General features: G+C 46.0%; 1 protein-coding gene across 2 annotated transcripts in view; it reads left to right on the top strand.

Annotated features, from left to right (window-relative positions):
• The window catches only part of AGAP1 (ArfGAP with GTPase domain, ankyrin repeat and PH domain 1), a gene marked incomplete at its 5' end in the record, with an annotated part of 392,415 nt that extends 366,082 nt beyond the window's left edge, over positions 1–26,333 (top strand). For both annotated transcript variants that reach the window (XM_084265229.1, XM_084265230.1), the window contains 2 exons: positions 24,126–24,381; positions 25,856–26,333. In XM_084265229.1, coding sequence (XP_084121355.1) covers positions 24,126–24,381; positions 25,856–26,059 — 460 coding nt within the window. In that variant the 3' untranslated portion in view covers positions 26,060–26,333. The remainder of the gene's footprint in view (positions 1–24,125; positions 24,382–25,855) is intronic.
• Positions 26,334–26,584: the final 251 nt, after the last annotated feature.

A 26,584-nucleotide genomic window follows, 5' to 3' on the forward strand; every position in this document is an offset into this window, starting at 1 on the left:
GCACCTTAGTGTCCTTCTTGTAGTGAGGGATCCAAACCTGCACACGGCACGCAAGGTGCAGCCTCACCAGTGCCACGTACAGAGGGACAATCACTGCCCTGGTCCTGCTGGCCACACCATTGCTGATACAAGCCAGGATGCTGTTGCTGTTCTTGGCCACCAGCTCAAGGGAGTGGGTACACAGAAAGCAAGTGGTCTTTTGCTATTAAAGACCAAGGCAAAGAAGACATTAAGTTCCTCAGGATTTTCCTCATCCTTTGTCACTCCTTTTTCCCCTGAGTTCCCAACAAAGTTCTGATCAGCCAGGTCAGTCTTCTTCCCTGCTGGCCTTTCGGCACATGGGGACAGCCTGCTCCTGCTCCTTTAAGATTTCCTTCTTGAAGAGTGTTCAGCAGACATCTGGTAAGTCCCACACAGGAGCAAGGGCTAGAAATTGTGAGACTTTTCCCAGCTGCTTATAGAATATTTAATCTTCAGCCTGAGTAGGTGGTCTGTAACAGCATCCCGCCATGATACCTGCCTTACTGGCCTTTACCCATAAACTTTGAACCTTATCATTGCCATTGTCAAGCTCTAGAGAGTCAAAGCACTCCTTAACATACAGGGCTACCACTCCTTCCTTGCCAGCCTCTCCTGAAGAGTTTATAGCCAACCATTGCATAACTCCTGTTGTGTTAGCCATCCTGCCATGTGATGGCAACTATATCATAGTTTTCCTGATGCACACTGGCTTCTAGCTCTCCTGTTTGTTGTGCATGCATTGGTGTAGAAATGGTTTGATTACTTACAGCTTAAGAATCTTATCCTGAACATTACCACCAAGTGATCTGGGACATGTGATGGCACAACCTAATAGCCCTGGGGGGTCCAGGCATTTTGCAGGGAAGACAACAGATCCTTAGTCTTTGCTCTTTCCTGGTCTGTCTTGATAGTCAGCCATAACAGACCCTGCAGTTGGGTTCAACACTGCATCTGAAATATCAAAGCATCTTCCAAAGCCCACCGTGTTCTCAGCCTGCAAATACAATACAGTTGTAAGCATCCTTCTTTTGATTACTGGTATTTTCTTTATCCTCCTCAGAGTATTGTTCCTTTCTTGGAGTAGGTAAGCTAGAAGCTGAAAATCATCACAATAGTTGTAGCTCTGGGGCAGCTTTAACACCACCATACGACAGCTAGCTACTTGTACTGCACTTTGGTTTCAAACCTGTTGCAAAGCTGTCATTTCTAATCAGTGCCTCTGTCTGCCAGCGGTAGATTGCTGATGGATTAGCTGGAGTCTCCCCCACTTCTTTTCAGAATAGACAAACTGAGCTTGAGACAACTGTTTTAATCATCTCGGGTCACAGAGCCTCCTTTCAGACTCTTCTGTCCAAAACATCCATCAACCCCACCCAGTAACAGTAAACAGAAAATAAAAAAATCAGTTCACTGGGCCTTTTTTCATGGCAAAACAGCACTGCAGGTTGAGGCGAGTTTCCTTTTCTGAAGGAGGAGAAGGTGCTTCTGATGCAGCCCTGTCTTCAAATGCATCAATCTCTTCACTGGTGGGTTTTTTTTTCCTTTCTTCTGTCTCTCAGAATATTCCCTTAGTCTGAACTGCTTTGGGAAGATGCTTTCAATACAAAGCGTCTCCCTTGCTTGCAGTCAGAGAGCACTTTAGGGATTTTCACAAAGACCTAGTTCAGCAAGTGTTTCAGAGTGGAAGGGTCACATATGCTTCTACCATCACAAGAAGATTGTTGACATGTTGTTGCCATCAAAGCCCTGAATGAGAAGAGATTTGGAATTGGTAAGAAAGTCGTCTGTCTCTACAGAAGCTCTACACCTTGCTTCAGAGCAAAAGTTAGTACTTCTACGAGACATCAGTGCGTACAGGCTTCAGCAGGTAGCAGCTAGATCACCATGCTAGGAGCAGTCCTTTAGGAAAATTTTTCCCAGCTTGAAGTCAATAGTCTCATAACTGGAAATGCTGCCACTGGAAGGAGCAGGCCTCGTGGGGATCTTCTGTCTTTATCTTAAAAAGGTACTGCTAAATCATTTACCACCCAGAAGTAGAACAACTGATGGCATTAACTAGAAGATAATCTGCTGTGAAGACCTGAATCTGGTATGATCCTCAGGTGCTTGTTGAAGAAAGGCAGCATCTGAAGTTCCTAATATAACCATCTATAGGCAAGGTAGAAAATTAGTTTGTTTTTGCTCTGAAAAAATTAGACTTGCACTTGGTCTTGATCAGCAGATTGCAATCACCCTGTGATACTTCACCTGTTCATCTCACTTGGTTTTGTTTTATTTGAGCAATAAATATCTTAAATCTTCACAGAGCTATTGCATGTCTTCTGTGCAGACTCATCATAGTCCTACCAGGCATTCATCAAAGCTTCCAGTGAACCACCTCATTAAGTATTCCTCTGCTCCTTATCAATCAAAACAGTTTACTTCTAACTTTACTTTTTCCTCCTGAAGTAATCAAAATTTGATATTCCACAGATTGCAGAAAATTGTCACTGCTGTATTCTGGGCTAATCCATCACATGAAACAGGCATAATTTGGGCATCAGACAAGCATTAAATGTTTAAATAAGCAAGCACCAGTCAATGAGAGAGTCCATTAACCGCTGCAGATGACAGGGCAGAAAAATGTTTGGATCACAGGTACATTGGGAATTGCAACACAGACCGTACAGAGCAATGGGGCATCTACATTCTGCAACAGGTGAAAGGTTTTCTGTGTTCTTCCTGATACTGCTCAGAAGTTCAAAAGAAACATATAAGCCAACAGAATGGCATCAGTTGTTTGGGTTGGGTTTTTTTTTAGCTTAAGTTACAGAGTGATTCTCATCCAGCTATCTTTTTTGAAGATAGTCCAGGAGATAAAGATTTCATCACTTTCTTTTAGCCTTGTTTTCTTCGATACAAGCTTTTGGGGGGGGGGGGGGGGGGGGGGGAGTCATTTTTATCCTGTAGACTTGAGCAAAGCATACTCATTTGCCATCTTCAGTTCTTGAAATTACTGCTCTGATAGTAAATGCAGTGGGCAGGCCCCCGTGTGATGAGACTGACCAGCATAGGTGTGCGTGTAAGATGTTTCCCTGGCTCTTGAGAAGTTCTGGGGGACTTGAGTTCACCTTAAACTGTGACAGGTGATGAGGAGACTTCACACAGCCTCTCCTCAGCCGGAGGGTAGCTGCTGGGTTTCTCTGTGAAATGCCAGTTCCAGTAGGTTGGTGAGAACGTTGTCCATGGAGAGGCCATGGAAAATTTTCAGTGACAGGGACACAATCCAAAAGCCTCCTTGGTGGAGGAATGATGGCCTTCTGCTGAGTATTATGGTCCTCTTGTGATTTACACAGCATCAGCAAAGGAGATGTTGAGTTGTGCTGGATCCAAGGCTATGATTTGTGTGTACTCGCCGCCCTCGGTTCTTCTGTCCTCTCCTATTTGAGTCAAGTTGCATTTTAAACTAATTTCCCCTTCTAGTAGTAATTATGTGTGTACCATTTCCCTTCGCTTGGCATTGTAAAGCAAGCCCTTTGTTTCCAAGTGGAATAAATCCTACGTGCAACCGATGGAGTTCTGCAGCACCCAGGGTATTTTGCACAATCTGGGGGCCCATCTTATCTTCAAAACAAGAAAAGACCTATTGTAATTAGAGTGTGAGGCTTCTTTTAAAAGGGTGACTGACAAGAGGAAATTATCAAGACTTGAGACAGTAATTATCAGCCACTGAAAATAGCAAATCAAGCTGTCCATACCAATATCCCAGAGGAAGGTGCCCTGGGAGCCGCGGAGAGGGGTTAGATTAGAGACGCCTGGGCGCGAGCCCTCTGAGCCGCGGAAGGTGCTGATTGTAGTTGTCAGTTTTCTGCTGTTACAAGCTCTCCTGCTCTAAATACAGCCCAACCACCCTCATATTAAAAGGATCCTTAAACCTTCCTCTTCTCCCCTTCCACTGCTTCAGAAACACAGTGGCTGACAGTCCAAATGTTTGAAATAATTGGATTCCGCATTCTAATTCATCTGTAAAGTATTCGTTGATTAAATTAGCCTAATAGATATTATTTTTTACATGACTGCATAATTTCATCCTGATTGGATCACTATGGCACTAACGAGTCCCCCCATTTACTATTGACTTGAGAATCACAGAAGGCTAGAGATAACTCTCATCTACTCCCCAGGTTTTTTTTCTTTCCCAGGCTAAAAGTTAAACTGATTTATACCAAAAGGCCATACGGACTGTTCTCAGGTACAGTTGTATTTTACTCTTGGAGACCAGTGTTAGAATGAAATAAAAACATTGGTTTATATAATCTTGAGCCCTTTATTTACTCAGTGGGCTGTTCTGAAGCAGAAAGATTAACTGACCATTTAAATTCCTTTGGGGGTGGGGAGCAAGTGGAAATATTTTTAAATAAAATACATTTTATTATCTCATCAAAACAGATAGGCGTCTTGCAAATAAACCTCGTAAGGACTGCACGCATTCAGGGAAATGAAATACTCCTTTAAAGATAATGTCTCAACAAAAGTGGTTTTAGCCTCTATTAGTAAGATCTTTTTTCTTTGAGCTGCAATTTGACTCTAACCAAGAGAAAGGAAGAGGGGAAACAAAAATGATACTTAGTTTTCATGCTAAATAAGAGCAGATATTTCTTCCCTAAGTAAGAAGGGAGATAGCTTAGAGCCTGCTCATCTGCCCAAAGCACAACAAGCCCCTCCAGCTCCCTGCATGCAAACAACTGCCCAACCCACAGAGACATCCTTCCACCAAGGGGTTTTGTTGGGAAGGGGTTAATGGTACAATTGGGTTGGGTTGTTTTTTTTCCCTTTGCATCAGTGGCTGGAAACAGCTGGTGGGTTTTGTATAGCGCCGGTGAACTGAGCAGTCGGAAGAAGTTTTTGGCAAACACTCAGCCTGCCCGGGACAAGAAGAGGTGGGTCAACTCAGGAAACTGTTTTCATGAGCAAACGGAGGAAACAATGACCGCTCAGCAGGAACAGAAGGGAGACCCGCTCCCACTGAATAGCTCCCCAAAAAAAACCCTGGTCAAAAGGAAGAAGGTCCATTCGCTTCTGGGAATCCAATAAATTGTTTCAGGAAGTGAAAGTCTGTCCAGGCTAATGGAGCCGTGATTGACAGGTGGTTCTCATTACGGTGCCCATCAGGGGACAAAGTGAATTCCAATGTTATTTAAGAGGTTAAGTAGAAATAAGATGCAGGTGACAGCCCAAGGCTGGGGCATCGCTCACTGCCCTTCTTAAGGTGCTGGTTTTTGTGAAGAGCCTCCACAAAATTTGAAATGTGTGTGGGCAGGGACAGTTTGGCTAGTGAATTTTGGTGGTACCATGACTAACAATGAGCTTACCTGGCTGCACACAAGAGGGAGCAGGGAAATGAGGGTTGCTTTGGTAATTCTTGCATTGGAAAGTTACGCCTAACACGGATGTTATATCTGTCAAGGAGGTGCAGCAAGGTGAGCTTCCAGCACTGGCCTCTGTGTCCTGGTGCTCTTGGACATCCTGGAGGAGGAGGAGAACTACGGTGGTTGGTTGTTCTCATCACAAGCTCAGACCCTTTCCCTCAGCCTCCATAAGCACATCACATAGCGCTCTGAGCCAAAACAACTACAGTCATACAAGGATTGTCTGCTGCTCATGCTGTGGCAGCTGACGAGAGCAAATCACGAAGCGTTTAGCTCAATCAGAACAAATTTAGAAGTAATTTTGAATTGAAATATGCGGAGGCCACCTAGGGTTGGGCCGGGTTTCTGGGTGCACTTCTCTAGGTCTGAACCTAATTTGGGAAGGAAAAGAAAAGGAAAATGCATTACTAATGATTCTGATCACCTTGCACCTGAACAGGGGCATCTTTGTTCTGCCGTAGGCTACAAAGCTGAAACTAAAGTCTATTTCTAGTCTCATTCAACAGAAAACAAAGGCAAACTTGTTTTGCAAAGCATCCAAAACACAGTGTTGCTCGCACAGACTAGGAACACCAAGATGTGGTTTAAGCTGTGACCAGAGGTTTAATGTAAATCTGAACAGATGCTGGAGATGCTGAACCATACAGGCTATTTATTTCTCTCTCCTTGTCTATTTTCCCTTTTAACTGAACGCCCAACTAAGCAGCATCGGGTGTCTTAGCACTCATGGATGTCATGGGGTGGGAAGCTGAGGGAACTGCTCCGAGTCATGATATTGATAGAATATTGCATGGTGCATGGTCAGATACAAGGATGTAATTTAACCAAGAGATTCATGGCTGGTCTGTGAATGGCAGTGAAACTCCCGAGTATGACGTGTGTAATAAATCTGGTTCGATGCAGAATTAATGCGGTATTCGAAATGATTATTTACCATTTGAAGTTCAGACGTGACTGTGTAGGAGAAGTAAATAGCTGTGCACAAGGCATTGGGGAAGGGCACTTAGAGGGGAGAAGAAAACTACCCGCGTGCGTTGTTTCACAAGTGCGTTCCCGGGTAATACTAATGAGAATTGCACTTTAAATGCGAGATTGATTTGTGATGAGATCAGCTCTAAAGAGTACATTTGTGGAATGATAACCTGATTGGTGGTGCTGCTTCTTGAAGGGCTGAAGGGGTCTAATTGGCATATAACGCGCTATAAATTTATTAGCAGCTTCGGCTTTCCCATTGGTGGACCTTCTCCTGCTAACCACCAGGAAATTACCAATTTTCAGGAGTTAGTCACTCAAGTCGCACCGCGTCTGGGTTTTAAAAAGAACCTACATCACCACTCTCATACAACCTCTAAGCCAGGGTCTGTATCAACAGCCAGCTGGAAGTGGGTTGCTTCTGTAGTGGACAACTTGAGCACCCTGTGTTTATTATTCAACTTCTATCCCTCTTGGCTTGTTCCTCATTCCCACCTCCTCGCCGCAAACCCAAGTTGCACAAAGACCATTAGGAGGTAACTAATCAGTTTGGCAGCCCTCAGGCTGCAGCTGCCGCAAATCAGAAACTACAGGGTATTTTTGGCAGTTCACGTTCAAGGCTTTGATGTACTTATTGATACATTCAGCCCAGGGGCATATTGGGCAGAAGAGGACATACCCACTGTTTGTTTTTTCTTTTTGGGAGCACAACAGAAATATTCAGGAGCTGATGTAATTATTTCAGTGACTTTGCTTTTAAGATTGAGTCACAAATTAGAAAATAATATTCACATGTTTCTTTTAATTGGTTACAGATTAGGGGTATTTTATCTTTTTTTTTAAATAATTTCCAAATGTGTCCTGAAGAGGGATTTGTGGGGAAGTAGCTGATAGAGAGAGGGCACATGTGCACTGAGAGCACTTGGGCAGGAGGCTTTGATTCTGGTTTTAATTCTGGTACATGGATTTTAAATCCCTGCGCACCTCTCTCTGGAGGTGCTCTCAAAGTGGAACTTGCTGTCACTTTTGGCAGGTGTCTCCGGTGCGGATTTTCTTTGCTGTCAGGTTTTATGTGGGTTTCCCACTGTTAAGCACCAACCTTATGGCTTTTAAATCATGAAAGCCTAAAGGTTTGCAAGTGATTAATAGGCAGAGGTGCGCAATTAGAAATGCCTCAGCAGCATTTGAGCACTTGAGTGTCTTTTGAAAGCCGAATCTATTTCTAATCTTGCATTTTGGGGCACGTTTGGGCAGCCCCAATGTCACGGGTCCTGTTGTTGAAGATAGGCAAACAAACAAAAATAAACCCCACACTGACATTTAATTTATTAGGTGCAGGAGTTTCTGATGATTCCTCAAGGGTTTGTCTTTTTCTTCTTTTTGTAGTCTTACTCAAGTTAATTCTTCATAGAATCATAGAAGGGTCTGGGTTGGAAGGGACCCCAAGGATCACAGAGTTCCAAACCCCCTGCCACAGGCAGGGCCACCAACCTCCAGGCCTGGAACTACACGAGGTTGCCCAGCGCCCCATCCAACCTGGCCTTGAACACTTCCAGGGATGGGGCATCCACCCCCTCTCTGGGCAGCCTGTTCCAGCCCCTCACCACTCTCTCTGTAAAGAACTTACCCCAATATCTAATCTAAACCTTTCCTCCTTTAGCTTCAATCCATTCCTCCTTGTCCTGCCATTGTCTGCCCTTTGAACAAGTTCGTCCCCTTTGCTTTTTTTGGAAATGTGAGCTGATTTACCAACAGCCTTTTTTAGTCTGGATTTAGAAAGGCATCAGACACCTGCAGCCCACTAAACCTGAGGTAGAGGGGAGTCCCATCTCTTGCTGAATGGCGAGAATACCCCAGGACATCTAACTTCCAAAATCAGGCCTCATGGTCATTTTTAAAAAAACCCAGTCATTTAATAAAAGATGGCTAATGGAAGTGTCTGACAGCATTAATGATTTAATGAGATCTTGGCATCAGCGAGAGGTAAGGAGGCAGGTGAAGAAATAATGGTAAGGGTTGGTGTAGTAGCAGCAGGCAAAAGTGTGTCACTTGAGAAGAAAGATGTGTCGAAGAGGAAGACAAGGGTACAGTATGTGTTGGGAGATGTTGGGAGGGGAGAGTTCCAAATTACTTGGGAAGAGTTGGACAACAGACAGATCATAGAATCATAGAGTCACAGAATGTGTAAGGTTGGAAGGGACCTTTAGAGGCCATCTAGTCCCACCCCTGCAGTGAGCAGCAACATCTGCACTAGAGCAGGTTGCTCAGAGCCCCATCAAGCCTGACCTTGAATATCTCCAGGGATAGGGCCACCTCTGCCTCTCTGGGTACCCTGTGCCAGTGATCCACCACCCTCATATTGAAGAACGTTTTCCTAATGCCCAACCTAAATCTCCCCTGTTCTAGTTTAAAACCCTCACCTCTTGTCCTATTGCTCCATGTCCTCCCCCAGCTTTCTCAGCTTTCTTGTAGCATCTTGTAGGTCCTTGTAACATCTGAAGAATGGGGATCAGAGAAATGCTGCTCACAGGGATGGTCCAGGGTCTTCTAGCCCTTCAGCTGCAGAAATGCCTACCTCCCACTACTGACTTGTGCAGAGCAAGCATTTGGTTTTATTTGCTTGCTGCTGCAAATGTGCTTTTCTTCGCAGTCTATGCTCAAATACAATGTTTATTACTTGCATTTTCTCTTTTATGTCTTATATAAATTCAGTGCAATGTTGGGGTTGTTTGGGCTTTTTTTTTTTTTTTTAATACTCCAAAGAGTAACTCTGTAGTGCTTCTAGTGGAATTGAGAAAATATTAAAGCCCCCTGAAAGAGCTTTTGTTGTTCCTTGTAAACGAAACTGTAGGATTTATTGGGAACAAAGGATCAAAATTGTCAGGCAAATTTTTGAAGGTCTTTGTGAACTGTTGTAATTAGGCTCTGCCGGTTCCTGATCCTCCGGTAAAGGCTGAGTTCCATCTGCAGCCCATATGATCCGTATTGGATCATAGAAGCCACTGTTGCGTGCTAAACAAGCTCACATTTGAGATCTTTCTAATGTCAGCACCACAAGTTCATCAGCTCTTTATGGTACACCTTGGAGGGGTTTGGGGTTTTTTCACATACACCCCCCTTATTATTTATAAGGCATTGGTGCACTCATAGTTTTGCTACTTCTCCTACTTTACAGCGTTATGAGCAGAGGAAAAGCTCCATTTCTCTTCTCTCATCTGTTTATGATGTGATACGTTCCAAAGCAGATCACATCAGCGACTGTTATGGTATCCTTAATGCACTGTGATAGTCGCATCATGGGAGGAGGCGCTGGAAAGCGCGTCGCTGATGTACGTCCCTGTTACATGCCACATTACTCAGGGTCTGTGGGAACCTCACTTGGCTACCTCGCTCTGTCTCTCACCTGGCACAGATTATTGAGATTTATGCATTGGAATATTTGTATGTCGGTACAAGAGCTTCCTCTAACATGAATGTGAAAGCAGAGGCTTGGTTTGGAGTGAAAACAGGCAGATTTTTAGACATCAGTGACCAAGATACCAGCCTGCCATCATTTCCCCAAAGCTTTTCACAATGGGTCATTTTTACTTCCGTTACCTGTTCAAAACTGCTACCTCATTTTGTGTGAAAATTCATCTCAAAAGGAATTTTCCTGTTTTCTCTTTAAAAGAAAGGGGAGTGTAGAACACAGTGATTTTGCAGGCTACATTTCAAATACTACTGCATTAAGTATAGCCTTCCTGTGTAGAATAAAAATAATCTGAGGAAATTGAAAATTAACAGAATCTTCTAACCTCAGTGACTGTGTATCAAACTGTAAATTGAATATTCCAGTCTGTGTTTAGGTGCTGTCATGAGACAATTTGCTTTATACGCTTGTCGTGGTTTCACCCGGCTGAGGGCCAAGATCCACGCAGCTGCCTGCTCCTTTAAGGAAAAGGGCAGGTTAAAGGGAAGGGGAAGGGGGGTGAGAAGTAAGGGAAGGGAAAAGGAAGAGAAAGGGGCAAATAACCCCAAGATCAAGAAATTAAGAGGCCCGTGGGTTAGGATAAGGATAGTTTACTAAGATAACAGAAAGATACAATGTAACAATACTAACAGGACTTCAAAGCAAAATATATGAAGCTGTTGATACACAATGCAGTTTCTCACCAAACCACACAACTCAGGCCGTGCCACCCAGAGCCGTCCCAGAACCCGACCGTCCCCCAAGAACCGCGCGTCCCGGAGCCGCCCTGGGCCTTCCTCCCGTCAGCCCCCGATATCCTGGGCAGGACGTAACTGGCATGGAATACTCTCTTTGGTCAGTTGGGTCACCTGTCCTGGCTTCGCCCCTCCTTTCTCATGAAGAGCTGAGAAAGTCCTTGACTGTCTGACAGCAACTAGAAACATCAGGGTGTTATCAGCAGTACTCCCATTTTACTCTCAAATACAGCATTCATCTGCTGTTACAAATGAAATTAACTCCATCCTGACCAAAACCAGGACATTATCCACCCCTTATTCCATACCATTTACGTCATGACCAAATCCAACCATTTCTTGTTTCAGACACACATATATGTGTGCACACATGTATACGCACATATGTGCATACAGGTATTATTCCCTTAGTCCATTCCTCTGAGTTTGTTGAGTGAATGAACATTTAGTCCATGATGATCTTCAGCCTTCATTCGTCGTAACAGTCTCTCGTGGTGTCAGTATGCGCCATTGGATCGTTGTATCTCGGGCTCTCGGCCGATACAGCTGACATGGTCCATGTTCATAGTCTGTGAATCAAAAATGTTCATTTTCAAAGGGAAGGAGGAAAAAATTCTTGGAACACCAGGTCTTGGTCCCGTCGTCGTGGCACTCTTCCTTCATTGACTTGTATGACTCCGGCTGTAACTCCATTGGTACAACATACAACAACATACAGCAATAATAGCAATAATGAATGCACAGAGCAATTATTATAATACAATCTCTACCTTATTAGTTATATTGGCTATTCTCACCTAAAATCAAATCCCTCTGGGGTACACATCGAACTTCTCCATCCTTCTGCATTACCCACCAAGTACAACCAGGTCCTTGAGCAAAAGCAATCCCAGGCATGGGTTTACCTTTGCCTGAAGCAGGGATGACCCAAACTGTCTTCCCTAATATACTCTTCATATGCACCACTGGGACTCTGTCTCCTTCCACAGTATGTGGAAATTTTGACTGAGCAGGACCAGCTTCTAAAAGGATTTGAATTATCCTTTTTCCTTTCTCAAATACTTCCTCTGCTGTATTGCCCCATACAATGATGTCATCAATATACTGCAGGTGTTCTGGGGCTTCACCCTTTTCCAGTGTAGTCTGAATCAGTCCATGGCAGATGGTGGGGCTGTGTTTCCACCCCTGGGGCAGACGATTCCATGTGTATTGGATGCCCCTCCAGGTGAAAGCAAACTGGGGCCTGCACTCTGGCGCCAGTGGTATTGAGAAGAAAGCATTTGCAATGTCAATTGTGGCATACCACTTGGCTGCCTTTGATTCCAGTTCATACTGCAGTTCCAGCATGTCCGGTACAGCAGCACTCATACCTGGAGTGACTTCATTTAGGCCACGATAGTCCACTGTCAGCCTCCACTCTCCATCAGACTTCCGCACTGGCCATATGGGACTGTTAAAGGGTGAGCGAGTTCGGCTGATCACCCCTTGACTCTCCAGTTGACAAATCAGTTTATGGATGGGGATCAGGGAATCCCGGTTAGTACGGTATTGTCTCCTGTGCACTGTTGTTGTAGCAATTGGCACTTGCTGTTCTTCGACCTTCAACAACCCCACAACAGAAGGATTGTCAGAGAGTCCAGGCAAGGCACGCAATTGTTCAATTTCTTCTGTCTCCAAAGCAGCTATTCCAAAAGCCCATCGGTACCCTTTTGGGTCTTTAAAATACCCTCTACGGAGGTAATCCATACCTAAAATGCACGGAGCTTCTGGGCCAGTCACAATTGGGTGTTTCTCCCAGTCCTTCCCAGTTAAGCTCATTTCAGCCTCTAACACAGTCAATTGTTGGGATCCCCCTGTCACTCCAAAAATGCTAACAGGTTCAGTCCCAACATGATTCGATGGCATTATCGTACACTGGGCACCAGTATCCACCAGAGCCTTGTACTCTTGTGGGTCTGACGTGCCAGGCCATCGGATCCACACAGTCCAATAAACACGGTTATCCCTCTCCTCCACCTGGCTGGAGGCAGGGCACCTCTATTGTTGCTGACTGTGTTGGCTGTTCACTGGTGCAGCATTCTTCCTGGCAGAATCACGTGCGATTCTTTTACCTCGCAGCTCATTTACTCGTGCTTGAAGGGCTGAGGTGGGCTGCATACCCCACTTCATCATGTCCTCACCATGGTCACGCAGGTAAAACCACAGCGTCTCTCGCGGTGTGTACCTACTGTATCCTCCCTTCTGGGATGATGGACGCTTTCTCCCAATAGCTGCAACATGGCTGCATACGGGTTGGGAGATGGACACATTTTCATCAAGTCGCTTGACCAGTTTCTCTACTGCTGCGATCACAGAGAGAGAAACATTGTCCTGATATCTCCGAAGGTGGCCGGACACCTCAGATACGGTTGGTGGATATGTATCACTCCAGTCCATTGTTGCCAATGAATTGGTGTGCCCTGCTGGTGCACTTCGTACCACCTTACGCCACATATCTGGGGTGCATAGGACATCATCAGGATCAGAGGGAAGCTGTGGGTTGTCTAGATCATAATAAATTACCTCCCGTACAGCTAATTCTCTCAGGTGCTGGATAACTGCCTCTAGGTTGTTACACTTGGGTGTTTGACATGTGATGTATTCCTTTATGGGATACCTTTCCCTCACACTTGACAGTAGTCGCCTCCAGAGGCTGAGGATTTCAGGCTTTTCCCCAATTGCCTTATCAATGCCTCCTTCTCTAGCTAGGGATGCCAACTGCTTGGCCTCCCTGCCATCTAATTCCAGACTACTGGCCCCGTGATCCCAGCATCGGAGCAACCAAGTGATGATGTGCTCACCTGGGCGGCGGCTGAAATCTTTTCGAATTTCACGCAGCTCACTCAGGGACAGGGATCGTGTAACAACAACCTCATCCTGAGATGGTTGAGATGGAACAACCTTATCCCGGGATGGTTGAGATGGCTTTGCCTTATCCTGAGATGGTTTGGATGGCCCTGCCTTATCCTGGGATTCATCAGATGACCCTGCTTTATCCTGACCTTCATCAGATGACCCCGCTTTATCCTGACCTTCATCAGGTGGCCCTGATTCAATTTCATCCTCATCCTCATCCTTCACTACAGGAACAACTTTCTTTGTGTATTTCCTCTTTCGTACAGGAGCAACAGACACTGATGTGGGTTGATTTTTTGTTTTACCGGCAGTATCTGCTGTAGGGGCAGCAGTAGCTGCAGCATCAGTTGGACAGGTTGCAGTAGCCACAGTGCTAGTCACAGAAGTTACAGTGGCCTCAGTGTTAGTCCCGGTAGTTACAGTAGCTGCAGTTTCTGCTGGTCTGTTTTCCTTCCTTTCACTCTGACAGTGCTGACTGCTATCAAGCAGTGTTTGGTAAATAGTGGCCAGGGCCCAGCACAGTGCAGTAAGCTGTGCATCTCTGGGAAACTTACGGCAATTTCTTTTCAGATATGCAGCCACTTTATCAGGGTCCTGTAACTGTTCGGGAGTGAAACTCCAAAACATCGGACGTGAGAAAGTGCCTAGGTAGTTGCCCATACTCTGCCACGTACCCTGCCACTCGTGATTATCTGGCCTCGCAGAACACTCTTGAGTGGTATTCATAAACCTTTGCTTAATATTTAACAAAAGCAGAACCATATTCACCAAACATAACAACAGCAAAATGCTAGTTTGAACATCCCAGGGATATTGGAAATTTTCAAAAACTGTTACCAGAGCTGTTGCATTTAGCCCAAAGGAAGAGAGAACAGCATAGATATTTCTTTCTGTACTCCCACCATACCAGCTGCCATTGTTAACTCCTCCCTGTCCAAAGAATGGACAGGGCAGCAAAATCTCATACAAGTACCAGAACAAGTTCACGACCATCGATATCACTGTATCATAAACTGTTTTCATAAAATACACCAAAATGAGGTACGGGAACGAAAACAGGAGCTGCAGCCCCAGGATGTTAAAGGATCCTGCTGGGATTGCATACAACAGACGGTGCTTTTGCTGCCACAGCTGTGAGCACAGCCTTGTAAGTAAATACCAGAGCATCGTGACCAGAGACTGCTTAAATCAAAGTACTTATCACAACTTTGACTTAATTGCAATCGGGTCAGGGTCAGATCTACCGTTATCCCAACCTTTCGTGCCCCACGTTGGGCGCCAAAAAGACTGTCGTGGTTTCACCCGGCTGAGGGCCAAGATCCACGCAGCTGCCTGCTCCTTTAAGGAAAAGGGCAGGTTAAAGGGAAGGGGAAGGGGGGTGAGAAGTAAGGGAAGGGAAAAGGAAGAGAAAGGGGCAAATAACCCCAAGATCAAGAAATTAAGAGGCCCGTGGGTTAGGATAAGGATAGTTTACTAAGATAACAGAAAGATACAATGTAACAATACTAACAGGACTTCAAAGCAAAATATATGAAGCTGTTGATACACAATGCAGTTTCTCACCAAACCACACAACTCAGGCCGTGCCACCCAGAGCCGTCCCAGAACCCGACCGTCCCCCAAGAACCGCGCGTCCCGGAGCCGCCCTGGGCCTTCCTCCCGTCAGCCCCCGATATCCTGGGCAGGATGTAATTGGCGTGGAATACTCTCTTTGGTCAGTTCGGTCACCTGTCCTGGCTTCGCCCCTCCTTTCTCATGAAGAGCTGAGAAAGTCCTTGACTGTCTGACAGCAACTAGAAACATCAGGGTGTTATCAGCAGTACTCCCATTTTACTCTCAAATACAGCATTCATCTGCTGTTACAAATGAAATTAACTCCATCCTGACCAAAACCAGGACAACGCTGAAGACATCAGGTTACATGTAGTTACACATGAATAATGAAATGCATTAGATATGTGTTTTCAATTTCTGTTCTCTGCATATAAATATGTGTTACTTCAAATGAGCGAGAAGCAAATACGCTCCCCAATTTTAGCATTTCCACACAACTTATGTAGAGCAGCTTTTGCCTATTACTTTTTTTTGGCAGCATTTGTAGCATGCCCAAGTGTTATGATTGACCACCCAAGAAACTGGAGCAGTCTGTGTATGTTATCTAGAACCACGCAGTAGTAACTCACCCTTTCTAGGATAGCACAGTGCTATGTTTTGGTTTAAATTTTGCACGGATGCTGGTCTCTTGTGTTGGTCTAGATTTTTTCCACCATCAGTAGAAGATGGGTGGATGGGAGCAGTGCCCATTGCCATTGTGTTACAGATACTCATAAGAATCACAGAATTACAGAATCACAGAATTAACAAAGTTGGGAAAGACCTTTAAGATCATCAAGTCCAACCTTTCCTGTCCTAAGCTAAACCATATCCCTGAGCACCTCATCTACCTTTTTTTTTTAAACACACCCAGGGATGGTGACTCAACCCCCTCCTTGGGCAGCCTGTTCCAGGCCCTGACAACTCTTTCAGTGAAGAATTTTTTCCTAACATCTGATCTGACTCTGTCCTGGTGCAGCTTGAGGCCATTTCCCCTTCTCCTGTCACTTGTCACCTGGCTGAAGAGACCATCGCCCACCTCTCTACACCCTCCTGTCAGGTAACTGTAGGCGGTGATAAGGTCTCCCCTCAGCCTCCTCTTCTCAAAGCTAAACATTCCCAGGTCCCTTCAGCTGCTCCTCATAGGATTTGCCTTCCAGTCCCTTCCCCAGCCTGGTTGCCCTTCTCTGGGCACACTCTAGGACCTCGATGTCCTTCTGTTGAGGAGCCCAGAACTGGAAACAGCACTCGAGGTGCGGCCTTGCCAGTGCTGAATACAGGGGCATAATCACCTCCCTAGACCTACTGGTCACACTATTTTTGATATAAGCCAGGATGCCACTGGCCTTCCTGGCCACCTGGGCACACTGCTGACTCATGTTCAGCCTTCAGTCACCCAGCACCCCCAGATCCTTCTCTGCCTGACAGCTGTCTAGCCAGTCTCCCCCAAGCCTGTAGCGCTGCATGGGGTAAAGGTTTCTCCTTGCACATCTGAGCAGAAAACCATCTTTATCCACTTCTCACGGAGCTCTTCCAATTATTTTCACCAAGCTAAGTGTAGAAAATCTTTAGATTTCGCCACTCATTGTTTTGTTTTTTTTTTCCTAAATGTTGCTGTTTTAAAAAAAAAATACTGGGACTTTTGGGGTTGGTTAGTGGAAAAGTATAATTTTTGTGGTATCCTTCAAGCTTTTTGTTAAATCTCTAGGGACTGTTTTAATTTCACATAGTTGCATGGAGGAAAAAAATAAAAAAGCTTGGATTTGTATTGAGAAAAGACTTAACCAGCTTGTGGGGCTTCCTGATGTCACACGGTCTTTATTCTCGACTTAATAAGCCTTTTCTTAGCATCTACAGTATTCCCTCCAGTTGTATGTCACCTAGCTGTGGCTTAACTTTACACAGAGCTAAACCTCAGGCGTGATGTATTTTATGGAGTACACCTTAAAAATTATTAGATTGAGTGTTGTGCAGTGAAAACATAAGTTTGCCACAATTTTATGTGATATATCAGAGCCCACAATTGCAGGATATTTATCTAAAAAGCCTGAAGTCGGTAAACCTTGATGTCTTGGCCAGGCTGGTAATTAATGTTGCTCAGTAATAAATTCTGCAGGTGCCTTAACACCTAAGGGAGAGCTGTTGGGTACTTGGTGGCAACACTAGAAGGCTAACCTAGAAGTACAGAAATAGCAGGTCTTTCGGAGCCCTGCATAGTGGGATGCTGCCAGAAGGGAGGGCAAAGAGAAGCTCTGCTGAATCCAAATTACAATTATACCAGTAAGTGTCATGTGAGACATGATTAATTTGAGGAGCACGTTCAGCTTTGCACATATGAGTGATCTCTGGCCATCACACACAGTAGGGCTTTTGCTTTCTTTCCCCCCTCCCCTCATCCCGCCCCCAGTTATAGAAGGAAAACCGAAAAATGTAGTGGTAGACCTAATGGCAGAGAAGATCCTGACCTGTGGGCTTCAGAAAACAGCTCCCTGACACTGCAAGGGGCTTTGGACATGCTTTTTTAAGGAAAAATGCCTTTATTTGTGTCTTTTGTCTCTGCTTTGGTTGTTTGAATAGGCTGGATGGTAGAAGTAACTTAAACGTGGAATATTTCTACAGCACTGAATTGTCTGTCTCTGCCTCTCCTTGCTGGCAACCAAAACTTTGCAGGTTTGACAGGAGGTTGAAATCTGTCCTTAGCCAGGTAACTTCCCCAGCAAAGATGGCAATTCAGTCATTTCCAAGCTGGGTTACCACGCTGCTCACCTGGAGAGCCCTGGTCCAGAGTGCAAGGGAAGACACGGGTTGGCTTATCTGCAGCTTTCCTATAGGGCTGCTCTTTGTCCATCAGGGATGCTTAACTTGTAAGAAGTAATAAGCTTAATAGGTTGACTTTATTTAATTATTAATGATCCCTTTCTGTCCTTACAGCTCATAAAACACCCTGTAGGTTGGCAAAACACTCATAATATTGATCAGGAGCAAGAAAGATATTTATTTCTTCTTTGCCCCAGCGCACATAAATCTCGGTCCTTTGCCTCCTTTGCCTCGGCAGGCGGGATTTACAGTGGCCTGTTCCTTAAAAGCTTTTCGTAATTAAGGAATAAATACCCATCGGTCTTTGTTTGCTGTCTGGAGCCCTCTTGTTTGCTGGAGACCTGTATATCCCCGGTGGGCTTGTGCGCCTTCCCCCTTAGCAACGCAGCTGGGGAGAGAAGGCATGCATGCTAGGAAGCAGTCAACTGCTAAGCACTCACTTTGCAATAGAGTGGGGTCTTCTCCTGCAGAGAGAGGAAGCCCCAGTGTTTTCTCAGCATATTGTTCCCAGCTCCTCTTCCATGCCTCTCCTCCCAGTTCCTGCTTTGCTTGGGGCAGGAAGACACTTTGAAAATTCCTTGCTGCTAGCCCTTTCTTCTCGCTTTCTCTTCTTTGGTAGTCGCAATTAAAAACCTCATGAACCTTCCCCAACATTTCAATCCCGTCTCCCCCCTGCACGCCCCCATGTTTCACTGTTACCCATCCCAGCAGGGCATCTCCAACTCCGTCCAAAGCAATGCGGTTTATCGGATGTATGCAGGGTCATCACGAAGGGGTTGGTTTGAACGGCAGGCCCTGGCACGACTGGCTGCCTGGCACTGGTCATTAGGTGGTACATGCTTCTTGCACACTGGACCACAAAGCTAATGACACGTTCTGGGACTCTCCAGGAGTTTGGGAGGTTCAGATTTACTTCATTTTCTTGGAAGAGACACATTAACCTTGTCAGCTGGCCAACAGGAGAGAAAATTTGGCAGTCGTCTTGCTGAGCTGGCCAGGTTACTACTGCGTTAAAATGGTTGTACTTCAGTGAACAACCAAAAATGGCAACACAAGGGCATGAAACATGCATGGCAACGCGAGAGAGACCATTTAGAGGCCTCCTCAGTTACAAAATTGTTTTCTTCAGCAAGAGAGAAGAAAAGTTACAAAATTTCAAGAGCTTTTGAAGTGTTGTCAGAAGCGTGGAGGATAAAACTTCACTGCAAAATGCCTGTGCCATGCCCACTTGGTATTTCTGATGGTGGGAAATCAATGCTTTGTCATGGTAAATACCTCTGTCCATTACATTTTTAATGCAACATTTGAAAATTTCATCCAAAATTTTGACAAATTAGTAATTCTAGGTAACATTTTCACTGTACTTCTTGCTACTTTGGTAAGAGCAGTGCTGTTCTTGTGCTGGAGCGGTTGAATTTTGATGGCAAGTTCTCAGGCTCTCCATCCTCCTGCTGTTGCCTACACAGTCAGTTCTGAGCTGCCATATGAACGTGGCTTTTATTTCCACCCTGCGCATCGTTGTCGTCCTTCTCACATCTGCCTTTCATGCCTCTCTGTGAATTGAAGGGACAAATGACGTTGAAGGCAGAGGAGGAGTAGGATGAAGAGTCGATACCAGCAGTACAATGCTCCTCCTTGGATTTGTCAGGCGTAAGACTGCATGAGTTTAACTGAGGGTGGGAGAGACACAGGGTGCACTCCACGGGGCTGAGCTGTGTACATAGTGGGCTCCTAAATGAGCATCTCTGGTGCAAAGCCACAAGTGGAGGGTGCTCCTGGAATGAAGCCATGCTCTAAGCAAAACTGCTCTTTCTATTCACTCATGTTACCTAGTGAGCCCTTCCCCCTTACAGTGCCCGGTATTTATGTTTCCAGATAATAATGATGTGATGTGGCTGGCAGAGTAATTTAAATAATTGGACATTATCTTGAGAAGCAAGCACCTAATTAGATCAAAATAAACTGAGAACTGAAATTTTCATCTGTTTCTAATAACCCTTTACCTACGTACAGTATCACTGCCGTGGCAGAGATTTCATTATTCACACCACCGTGTGTATTTAGAGTTCACTAGAGATGGAGACTCTTCACTACTGATGGAGACTCTTGTGAGAGCAAAGACCTCGGGGCTGTTTTTTGGCCAAGGCTTAGGGGCTCGTTCCTCTCCTGGTACTACAGAGTATTTTGCATGTTGCATTTGGCCCTTGTATAACCAGTGAGATTTGGAGTTTGCAGAGACAGAAGGCTCAAAGAAAGTCTGACCTTGTGACTGTATTTTTGATTAATTTTATGTTTATCTAGGAGTTTGTGATCTGCTCATTCCTTTGTGCACGTGCATTGGAAAGAAAATAGCGGCCAGCATCATCACTGAGGAAAAGAGACATGATTTCAGTGACTGTGAGGATGAGGCTGCTCACCTCATTCTCCAGCATTGTGTGTTATTGGGACCATCTGAGCTCCAGATGATGTTTCCTCTCCAGCACACTGGCTTTTATCTGGTCCTGAGAAAAGGTCTCCACTGGATTCTAACACTTCAGTCAAAGGGTCTTGTTTTGGCTTTGACAAATACAACTGAAGGTCTCTGGTGTTGAGGGGGTGGTTTGGTGTGGAAGTTACCAGGATTGCAGGCAAGGCAAGAAAGCGAGAAGGAAATAATTACAAGCAGGTGTCCATTTCCTTTATTTTTAGGGACTGGTTCGGTGTCTTTCTCCTGATTAGTTGCTCTTCCTCACATTTCCTCGTACTGTTATTCAGTTGATTTATTTAAAGGTATGTCAGCGCCAGCTGAAATGAAACACTGTGCCTCCTCTTCCTGCTTACTGCTGACCGCTCCAATAATTCATTTTTTAGCTCATTAGCTAACAGGGGATGTGAACAGTGGTTCTCCAGGGGACTGCAATGAGGTTAAGTGATCTACTGCTGACAACTCTGCTCTTGGACTGGCCTTCCTTGGGGGAAATGAAACCTCGACCAAGGCAAGCTGTGGATCCCAGAAGTGAAATTGGGGCATCAGAGAAACAATTACAGTATTTATGTCTTGTTGTCGGGATTTCTGAGATGGATAAGAGTGGTGGAGCTGAAGCTGTCTTCCAGGAAAGTCCCCAGGACTTCCCATTCAAAATGAAATGGCTTGTGCAGAAGATGTAGGGGCGGATGTCAGTGGACATTGGCTTTCTAGATACTTATTGAAAAACAGTCCCTCTACATTTTGGCTGCCCGTGAGATGTGGGCAAGCGGTTTTTTCCTTCTACCTCTGTGATACAATTTCGTTTTCTACCAGAAAAAAACAGTGAGGTATCTTTCTTAGTCCCAGTTTGTACAATTGAATGACTCTTAAACAGTGTTTAGCCTATGCCTGTGACATGCTCACCCCAAATGTCTGAGACTTTTAAAACACCTTTATTTGTAATGTTTGCTGTATTACCACCACAACTCTTAATGGGACTCCAAAGATAGGATTTGACCCTAGAACTAAGACTTTTGCTGTCCTGCATGGTCAACAAAAATCAGGCAAGTTTTCTGAAAGAGGAGGCTGACGTGAGGTAGAACGACCACATGCAAAGCTTGATGTTTTAGGTGAGCATTGCCCAATGACACAGCCCAGTGCTGGCCACTGGGACCCACCATGCCAGCAAGCCCCTCCTGGGGGACCCAGCACCTCCTTCATAGCTTCCCAGCTCAGAAACAGATTTCCTCTGGTGAAGGGATGAATCCTGACCGGAGCGTACAGTTGGTGTTAATGCAGAGCGGTTGCATGTCACTTGGTCATGGTACAGGAGAGTGATTTAAGGAAGAACATCTTGTCCCATCACTAATGCAGGTGGCAGCATGTTCCCCTTCCTGTTAGATTTATTTTTAAAGGGTTTTTCTGTTCCTTTCCCTTTTGAGACAGTAGAATAAACCTGGGCAGGATTGGGGCGTTGATGCTTGTCCTGCCACCTTGCAGCTTGACCTAGTCCAATTTGCCCTTGTGCTGCTCCCATGCAACACAAGGTAAATGGGAAATTGGTGCCGCTGAATTTGTAAATCAGCATCCTAAAGCTCTGAAAGCCTGAACCCGATGCTTACTGTCTCTGCTTCAGTACATGCCATGGCATCATTATTACTGTTTCAGATGAGTTAGAAGTGAGACTTCCACAGAATAGCTCGATTTCTTAACAGAAGGGGACTTACCTTCAAGCCATGGTGATTGCAGCAACTGATGCTCTGATGGGAGCCAAAAGTTAGTATCACTCCAAAGATGTGTCTGTCAGAATGGGGGGCAGGGGAGGGACGGGGATTCATTTGCAGACTTTTGACAAGGCTAAAAAAATGTCATTAGTTATGTGCCTGAGGTATGTTTTGTCTTGTGAACATATGGGCGCATGAGAAAGGAATTCCTGAAGCCCTGATGTGTGCCACCATTGCACAACCACGCAGGTTGAATCACTTTGCTTTTCAGCCAGGCACACTGGGTACATTGGTTATACTCTTAATACCTCTTACACGTGTTTAAAAAAACATAGGATGCTTGCTGAGCAGTCTTGAAGATGCTGTAGATGGATACTGGAACTAGAACTGTGGCGGTGTTGCAAGAATGGCTGTTTAATTGTAAATCATTGCATGTTACTTTATCCTCCTCATGGCCCTGGTTCTGTTTGTTTTACCTTAAAAAAATACAAATACAAAAACCCATTAATTAAAGATGCAACAGTAGCAGAAGTCCTTTTCTTCCTCCTCTCCATCTGGAATACTTGAAATGATACTCTGCTTGTCAGATCCTGCTATCAAAGAGTTGGGTTGTGGGGTTTTTTTTTTTGCGTGTATGTGTGTGTCTTTGAGCTTACAGGAGTCATTCAGAGGTTTGATTTAAACCCCAGCGCTCTTTGTGTTAATTTTCTCTTCGCACAAAAAAAAAGCTCTGGACCTGTCTGTAGGGTAAATTGTGATGGGGCAGGGAAGTGGGATGCTTTGGGAAACTGCCTGAAAGCATCCAGGGAGGTCAAAGCAGGGTCGCTCTGCATGTACCAGGAAATGATGCAAAACTAATCCAGATTTGCTGTTGGAAGGATCTGTTTACATAAGTATTTAAAAACAGATTAGGGCCAACCTGACACTAGATTACTGAGGGTAGTGTAAACATGGCTGAAAGGGGTAAACAGAGCTCTGCCTTTTGTACTCCAGAGGAGAAAATCTGTCGCTGGTAACAAGTTGCCTGGCTCAGGTGATGTATGTGGTTTTCAGGGGCTGCACAGATTACCTGAGGTACCTCTAAATGGGACTTTGTCTGGGGCTAGATCTCTTAGATCATATAATTGTATGGTAATTTTTGTAAAGGAGAGTTGAGGGACTTGTTTGTCATCCTTGCTATCCTGTAATCTAATAGCATCCAGAAGGCTTTTGATAGTGCTTTGACGTGTGGGGAGGAAATGGTGCTTCAAAGTATTGTTTCAGCGGTTTGCATTTTGGAAAAACAAACAAGAGACCCATCCATATGCCTCTTGTGCTGGAGACATTGCTCCACTTGTAGGAGGAAAAAGCAGCCTCCGCAAGCAAGGCCGTGTCTTTCAGGGCTTGCTGTCCCACCTGTGATGCAAACCCAACTACTTGGCTACTCCTGGTCTGAGACACAGAAATTTGGTGCTTTTTCCGTAGTGCATTTAACTCTAACCAGGCTGCCTGGTTTGTCTTTGGTCCCCATGGTGCTGCGGGCTCTTGCATTGACCTCCTGCCAGTCCTTAAGGCAGCCCGAGGGTTTTGTTTTAAGACCTCCTATTGTCATTTTGCAAACCCCATGGGCACAGCGTCATAGAATAATAGAATGGCATGGGTTGGAAGGGACCCCAAGGATCATAGAGTTCCACACCCCCCTGCCACAGGCAGGGCCACCAACCTCCAGGCCTGGATCTACACAAGGTTGCCCAGGGCCCCATCCAACCTGGCCTTGAACACTTCCAGGGACAGCGCACCCACCACCTCTCTGGGCGTCCACTGTGGGGCATCTCGGGCACTGTGATAATACAACTCGGTAATGGTAAGATAGGTGACACAAGCATTGCTGAGAAGATAAGGTGTGTATGGACTGTTCAGTGTGGGCTTTCTTGCCAAAAATGCAAAGGGGGGTTAGTTGTCTTGTTGGTTAACCACCTTTTGCTAGCGGAGCAGTAACCAAAAACTGCCACCGTTTAGAGTCAGTGAAGCCAGGTTAGAGTGACCTGTCTCCTTTGGCTCCTCTAGGGAAGAAAAAGAGCGCTGGATACGTGCGAAATACGAGCAGAAGCTCTTCCTTGCCCCGCTGCAGTGCCTGGAGCTTTCTCTGGGCCAGCATCTCCTGAGGGCTACAGCTGAGGAGGACTTGCGGACGGTCATCCTGCTCCTTGCCCACGGGACCCGGGAAGAGGTGAACGAGACCTGCGGAGATGGTGATGGGCGCACCGCCCTCCACTTGGCATGCAGGAAAGGAAACGTGGTGTTAGTGCAGCTCTTGATTTGGGTGAGTACTTGGTATCCAGGGAAGGGGATGGCTGGGTTGACTTTCACTTGGCTGCATCCCTCACCAGAACCGCACAAAGCCCTTGCTGGTGTCCCCATCTTAGATGTTCCTCATTGCATGCTATCAAAAGACAGCGGTGTGATAAAAATAAATGCATTTCTGCCTGTCTGCTACTACTTGGTGGAAAGTACAGGAGAACATAGAAAATGAGTAGGGAGAGATTTCCCTAGCATGTGTGGCCAATTTTGTTCCACGCCTCTCCCTGTAGGAACCTTGACTCGGTGACTTGGTGCTGGTCATGTCATCAGGCTGGTATCCTGCCTGCTCTCTTCTCCCTCTCCCCATCCTCAGTTATGATCCCAAACATAGAATCACAGAATCACAGGGTTGTAAAAGACCTTTGAAGATCATCAAGTCCAACCATTCCCATCCTATGCTAAACCATATCCCCACGTACCTCATCAACCCCTTTTTTGAACACATCCAGGGCAGGTGACTCAACCACATCCCTGGGCAGCCTGTTCCAGGCCCTCACAACTCTCTCAGTAAAAAATTTTTTTCTAATGTCCAATCTAAACCTGCCCTGGCACAGCTTCATGCCATTTCCCCTTGTCCTATCTCCTGTCACCTGGCTGAAGAGACCATTGCCCACTTCTCTACAAACCTCCCTTCTGGTAGTTGTAGGTGGTGATAAGGTCTCCCCTCAGCCTCCTCTTCTCCAAGCTAAACATCCCCAGCTCCCTCAGCCGTTCCTCAGAGGATTTGCCCTCCAGCTCCTTCCTCAGCCTGGTTGCCCTTCTCTGGACTCGCTCGAGGACCTCAATGTCCTTCTTATGATGGGGAGCCCAGAACTGAACACAGTACTCGAGGTGTGGCCTCACCAATGCCGAGTACAGGGGCACAATTACTTCCCTAGACCTACTGGCCACACCATTTTTGATACAAGCCAAGATGCCATTGGCCTTCTTGGCCTCCTGGGCACACTGCTGGCTTATATTCAGCGTGCCGTCACAGAACACCCCCAGGTCCTTCTCTGCCTGACAGCTCTGCAGTCAGTCTCCCCCAAGCCTGTAGTGCTGCATGGGGTTGTTATGTCCCATGTGCAGCACTCTACACTTGGCCTTGTTAAACTTCATCCCATTGGTCTCAGCCCATCGGTCCAGTCTGTTCAGATCCCTCTGAAGAGCCTCCCTACCCTCAGGCAGATCAACACTTCCTCCTAGTTTAGTGTCATGTGCAAACTTACTGAGGGAGCATTCAATCCCTTCATCAAGGTCATTGATAAAGATGTTGAACCAGACTGGACCCAGGACTGAGCCCTGGGGGGCGCCACTCGTGACCGGCCCCCAGCTGGATTTTGTCCCGTTTACCACCACCCTTTGGGCCTGTCCATCCAATCAGTCCAGAGTCCTCTCCCTTCATTTTAACTCTGTTGGCACAGCAGCTTTCAACAACGTGTCTGTTCTTTCTGCAGTACGGCGTCGATGTGATGGCTCGCGATGCCCACGGAAACACGGCGTTGGCCTACGCCCGGCAGGCCTCCAGCCAGGAGTGCATTGACGTTCTCCTCCAGTACGGCTGCCCCGATGAGCGCTTCGTCCTCATGGCCACGCCAAACTTGTCCAGGAAGAACAATAACCGGAACAACAGCGGCGGAAGGATGCCCACCATCATCTGAGCAGCTCACTCGTGTGTTCGCTGACCTGAATTACATCCGCAGCCTCATATTTCTCCATCCCCATCACAGCTCTGCTCTGTGAGTCTGGTAACTCTCCTTTTCCCTTTTCCCTTCGGTACATCCCTGTCCCATCCGGAAACGGCGCGTCTGGAGAGCGCGAGGGGATGAGAAGGAGCAAAAGGGGCTGCAGAGAAAGCAGTTGTTTCAGTGACAGCTCTCAAACGATGGAAACAAGTGGGCGAGAGCGCGTGGGTTGAGCAGGACACGCCACGCGTGGCACCGGGACCATGGGAGAGTGGTCGTCCCCGGGGTGTGGGACCCGCAGGCTCCCCAAGCGTGGAGGGAAGGGGCGGAGGGAGAGGCGAGCGAGAGGAGAAGGAAGGAGAGATGGTGACTTTCCGTAACTGACAGTTAAGCACATCAGTACATTTCACCTCTACCAAACGCGACGCCTGGATTTCATTCTCTTCTCTGAAGAGCTTGACGGCATAAATCAGAAGCAAGCACAGAGTTTGTCAGGTTTGA

The sequence above is a fragment of the Gallinula chloropus genome, assembly GCF_964237585.1.
Source record: "Gallinula chloropus genome assembly, chromosome: 5".
In the NCBI taxonomy this organism is placed as follows: Eukaryota; Metazoa; Chordata; class Aves; order Gruiformes; family Rallidae; genus Gallinula; species Gallinula chloropus.